Genomic DNA, 5,933 nt, shown 5'->3' on the forward strand with positions numbered 1-5,933 from the left:
GGTTTTGGGTAGTTTCCAAACAGTGCCTCAGTTAACGTTGCGGAACTATTCAAATCAGTAACTTCAGGCTTCTTTTAAATACACCACTTCAACCAAAGAAATCTCTTGACAATCCCCAAAAAATAGTTTTGAGACGTTGATCTTTCGAGCATCATGCCATTTCTTCATCTTATCATTGTAGATGGCTGAACTTTCATACGATTCGAGTCTAAATTTATCCAGTTCGTTCACCTGCTCTACCCTCTCCCTTGAAGTTTTTTACCAGTCCAAATTTAAACCGTTTAATGCTCACAATGCTTTGTGTTCTAGCTCGAAGGGAAAATGACAAGCCTTACCATAAAAAACTGATATGAAGACATACCGATAGGTGTTTTATAAGCAGTCCAGTATGCCCATAGTGCACCATCAAGTTTCCTAGACCAGTCAATTTTGTTGGCATTTACTGTCTTTGCTAGGATACTTTGGATTTCCCGATTTGACACTTTGACTTGGCCACTTGTTTAGGGATGATATAGGTTTGCTAACTTGTGTTTCACCCCATATTTACTTAGTTCCATTGAAAACCACCTTTTGCAAAAATGAGACCCCCCATCACTAATGATTGCCCTAGGACTGCCAAATCTTGCGAAGATGTAGCATTTTAGAAATTGGACAACACTTTTTCCTTCGTTATTTGGAAGTGCGATGGCTTCTACCCATTTGGAGACATAATCTACAGCCACCAAGATATATTTATTTCCAAATGAGCTCACAAACGGGCCCATGGAGTCGATCCCCCATACATCGAATTGGTCGACTTCCAAAATAAGAGTGAGAGGCAACTCGTGCCTTCTAGACACTCTGACTTGCTGTTGACATTGAGAGCATTTTTTTGCAAATTCATGTGCATCCTTTTATATGGACGGCTAGTAATAACAACTTTGGAGGACTTTAGCGGCAGTGTGAATACCACTATGGTGACCCCCTACTGGAGATCCATGGCAAGCCTCTGGAACACACCTCCAAATAAAATGGTCAGCACATTCTAGAAACAAGTAAGGTTCATCCCAAAAGTACTTTTTAACGTCAAACATGAATCTCTTTTGTTGGTAAAAGGTCAGCTCATCTGGTATCAATCCACTCACAATGTACTTTGTAAAGTCTGCATACTGTGGTGTAGGTTTGAGAGATATAGCAAACACCTGTTCGTCGGGGAAGGAATCACCTATGTCAACCTTACGCTATGCATCTTCCCTTCCTTGCAACCTTGATAAGTGGTCGGCCACTTGATTTTTGCAGCCTTTTCGGTCTTTCACTTCAAAATCGAAAATCCTGTAGTAATAGCACCCACCTTATCAATATTGGTTTTGAATATTTCTTTGCCTTCAAGTTGCTGAGTGCAGCATGATCAGTGTGTACTATTACTTTTGTTCCTAGCAAGTTTGCCCGGAACTTTTGAAATGCATAAACCACTTCTAGCAACTCTTGTTCAGTGACCGTATAATTTCGTTGTGCACTATTCAGAGTTTTGCTTGCGTAATAAATTAGGTGAAATAGTTTGTTGCGCTTTTGCCCTAACACTACTCCCAATGCCATACCACTAGCATCACACATTACTTCAACAGATTCAGACCAATCAGGACTAACTATAATTGGGGTGGATACTAATTTTTCTATCAAATACGTAAATGCACCCATACAAGCATCATCAAAATAGAACTTCGGTTCCTTCTCTAGGAGTTTACATAGTGGATGTGCAATCTTTGAGAAGTCTTTAATGAACCTTCGGTAGAATCCTGCAGGACCCAAGAAGCTGCGAACACCCTTCACTGAAATTGGTGGGTGTAATTTCTCAATGACCTCAATTTTCGCCTTGTCAACCTCCATCCCTTTTTGCGACACCTTGTGCCCAAGAACGATACATTTCTTCACCATAAAGTGACATTTTTCCCAATTTAGAACCAGATTCGTATCCATGCATCTTTGGAGAAACTGTCCTAAGTGTGTCAAGAATTCCGCAAATGTGTCCCCTACGACTGAGAAGTCATCCATGAATACCTACATAGAGTCTTCGACCATATCCGCAAAAATAGACAACATGCAACGCTGGATTGTTGTTGGGGCATTACACAACCCGAATGGCATCCTTTTGAATGGAAATGTTCCATAAGGGTAGGTAAAAGTTGTTTTCTCTTGTTCTTCCGGCACGATAGAGATATGATTGTAACCAGGAAATCCATCTAAAAAGCAATACCACCCCCTTTCTGATAACCGGTCGAGCATTTGGTTCATAAAAGGCATTGGAAAATGGTGTTTCTCTGTCCATGAGTTAACCTTTCGATAATCCATGCATACTCTCCATCCACTCACCGGTCTTGTCGGCACAAGTTCTCCTTTTGCATTTGGGACTACAGTTATACCTCATTTTTTCGGTACAGACTAAACTGGACTTACCCACTTACTATTTGCGATACGGTAGATCACTCCCGCATCTAGCCACTTGATGATTTCCTTTTTCACCACCACTTGCATTGGAGGGTTCAATCTCTCCGTTGATGCTCACGCTAGGTTTACATTCACTGTTAAGCAGAATCTTGTGAGTACAGATTCAGGATAAATTGCTACTATATCGGCTATTGTCCATCCAATAGCTTTTATATGCTTCCGTAGTACTTCAATGAGAAATTTCACCCACCCTTTGAGAAAAGCGGCTGCAATAATCACTGGTAACGTATTATTAGCTCCTAAGAATGCATATTTTAGATGAGAGGGTAGGGCTTATAACCCCAGATTCGGGGGTTCTTCTGTTGATGGCTTTGCAGGAGGACTTTCTCTATTTTTTAGGTCGATATCCAACTTGATTGGATCCCTTGAATATACTCCTAACCCTGATAAGGCAGCTACCACTTCCTCATAGCCTTGAACTTTGTATTCATCATAGTTGGCAAGTACATACTCAGGGGGTTCATTCTTTTTCATTAAATGGCTAACACTTGTCACTATAACATCCTCAGTAGACACCACATGGATATTACTTGATTGCTTGATGGATTTACAAATATTGAAGGTCACATCATCATCGTTCACATGGAACTTTAATTTCCCTCTTTTGACATCCACAAATGCTCTCCCATTAGCTAAGAATGGCCTTCCCAAAATAATGGTGATTTCAACATCGAATTCACAATCTAGAATCACAAAATCAGGCGAAAAGATGAACCAATCTACTTTTACCAATATGTCATGGAGTATCCCCACTGGGTCCTTAATTGATCGATCAGCCATAAGGAGTCTCATTGTGGTTGCCTTTGGTTCACCCAAACCAAGTTGCTCATATATTGCGTAGGGCATCAAGTTAATGTTTTCTCCTAAATCACACAAAGATTTAGCGAATTGGAACATGCCAATTGTGCATGGAATTATGATTGCCCCAGGATCTTCTCTCTTAGTGATTGACTCATTTGTCATAATTGTGCTAGAACTATGAGGCACCTCAATCGTCTCATACTCCAAGCTCTTTTTCTTTGTAACCAGCTCATTCATGAATTTGGCGTATCCCGGCATTTCCAAAAATGCTTCCACCAGAGGAGGGTTAATTGATAGGTTCTTGAATACTGACAAATTTGTTTTGAACTTCTCATCTCCATTCTTCTTTTTCAAACGTTGAGGAAATGGTGGAGGTATTTTGGGTAAAGGTTGCGTGATTTTTGGATCTTGAACATGTTGCTCTGCATCATATTGTGGTTCTTTGGCAAGGTTTTGTGGAATAGGCGATTCTCGTTCCTCTATACCCTGGTTCTCTTCCTGAATTCGAGGGTCCCCATCCTCCATCGCATTCCCTTTTGCCATCTTTCAACTACGGGTCACCACAACCAACCCTTTTTCATTATCTTCTATCAGTGTCCTGGATGTTAATTGAGTTGATAATAGACTCGATTGACCTTCTAGTGTTTAGATGGCATCAGCATGAGAATTCACTTTACTGTTTAGTGAAGAAAAGTCATCTTTCATTCCTTTTAGCAAATCAGTAGAGCCGTCAACTTTATCAAGTATGCATGACAATAGATCATTTACTCGAGGACCACTTGCGCACCCTTTTGATTTTGGGCTTTTAGTCAATTGAGTACGCTCTTCCTCATGGTCATCTTACTCAGCCAAATTGTGGCAATATCTCCTTGGTTCTTCACTCCTATAATGGTTCCAGCCTTGATTTCCGCCCCGCTATTGATAGCATGGGTGGAAACCCTCCTCATATATTGTGGAATTCCAACCTTGATTATCCCCTAGCCTTAAGTAACCGGATGAAGAACCCCCCTCAATTATTTTAGAGTTCCAACCTTGATTCTCCCCCGGTATTAAGTAACTAGAAGGAGAACCCTCCTCAACTTTAAATACTCCATACGTCCCCTTCATGTGCTCATGTATCACTTCCATTTGACACAACATCTTTTTGATGTTTTCGTTCCTTTCCCTTTCTTTATGGAGTTGTTCTTGTGTTAATCTAAACAACATTGGGGAAACTTGGTTATCTTTTATGTATGATAACATGGGCAGCATGGATGACACTAACATGATTGGGATATACCCCTCAAGACCATTCACACGGAGTCAAGCAAAGGATCTCCAAGGCCTACAAGCAATGTTCATGAAAAGGGAAGCATTAGAGGAGCTTGAAGGTCACCAAAGAAAAACATACAATGTGTGTAAGGTACATCAAAATGAGAAGGCAGAAGGAAAGAGGCCATGTGTGGAAATGACCATTTCATGAATTCATGAATTCACAAAAGAAGGCTACCAAACAAAGCCCTTATCTCATTAAGGGTAAAATTGTCAAAAAGTGTCTTGTTTATATTTTTAGTATAAATAGTAGTCTCTTTTATTTTGGGAAGACTTAGATTATATTGAATATTGACTCTCAAATTATAGTATCTTCTTAGTGAGTAATTAGTGAGTAATTAGAGTGAACTCTTGGGATTGCTTGTTAACTTCTTGTGCTTGATTAATCAAAGTGTTACCCCTTTGTGATTCTTGGTTTCATTTGATTAGAATTCCTTGGGTTGAATTTAAGTTGTTGAAGTCAATTGGGAGGTGAGCGTTTTAGTCCCTTGTTGCCCATAATTTCAATAACTTGAGTATTAATCCACATATCTTTTCTTTCTTTATTCCTTTCCTTCCTTGATCGTTATCAATGTACCATGCTTGATTTACTCTAGTCATGCCATCTAGGAGAAATGAGGCAACTTCAAATGATTGTAATGTTATTCCTCCTTGCACCAACTGATCTTCTATCCCTTTATTAACCGAATCCAGACTACGGACCATTTTTCGGGGGTGCGGACTTCATCGTTCTTATATTAATTTTTGGTAAAGATTTTATTATAATATTCTTTTGCTAGAGGTTTTAATCTTGTTATTTCTTTAATATTATTTATGATGTACTCTAGATATAACATATCTTGAGTTCTTAGGTACATATATAAATTATCCTCCATTAGTTGTTCTAGCAGTTTTATATTTTCCATAGCTTTATTCCAATATTGTAAATATTTGTAGTTGATTTTAATCTGAATCTATTTCTAAGTCATATAATTCTATTCTTTCGAGGTTTAGATCATATAGGTTTATTTCATACCATTGTTGGTGTAATATATCTTTTGATTCGTCATCATTAAATATTTTTATCATATGATTCTTCTTAATTCAATTATCTCTATACCTTTAAGTATATATAAGATTAAAGTTTCATAGTTTTTTATTATTTCATCATGCATGTATGTAGTCATGTTCGTTGTTATGCAGGATTTTTATTTTCAATTATTCCTTCCTATCATATTCATAATTGATTAAATTCATATTAGATCATTATGAACTAGATTATCTATTTATCATGTTCTATTGTCATTACTAGCATCGTACTTTAGCGGATACTTCTTTCTTATCAGCGCCTCAACTTT

At 38.3% G+C, this 5,933-nt stretch overlaps 1 protein-coding gene across 1 annotated transcript; it reads right to left on the reverse strand.

The window, feature by feature from the left end:
• Positions 1 to 2,757: 2,757 nt before the first annotated feature.
• LOC125822438 (uncharacterized) lies at positions 2,758 to 3,828 on the reverse strand. Its single transcript, XM_049501837.1, has one exon. The coding sequence runs from the start codon at positions 3,826 to 3,828 to the stop codon at positions 2,758 to 2,760; it is 1,071 nt and encodes a 356-aa protein (XP_049357794.1).
• Between the last annotated feature and the right edge of the window lie 2,105 nt (positions 3,829 to 5,933).

Source organism: Solanum verrucosum, unplaced genomic scaffold (genome assembly GCF_900185275.1).
Source record: "Solanum verrucosum unplaced genomic scaffold, falcon-dt-bn FXZP01000302.1, whole genome shotgun sequence".
Lineage (NCBI taxonomy): Eukaryota > Viridiplantae > Streptophyta > Magnoliopsida > Solanales > Solanaceae > Solanum > Solanum verrucosum.

What these genes read in the sequence shown, in the direction of transcription:
- LOC125822438 (XM_049501837.1), bottom strand. Translation starts at nt 3,828, where the DNA reads ATGGCAAAAGGGAATGCGATGGAGGATGGGGACCCTCGAATTCAGGAA.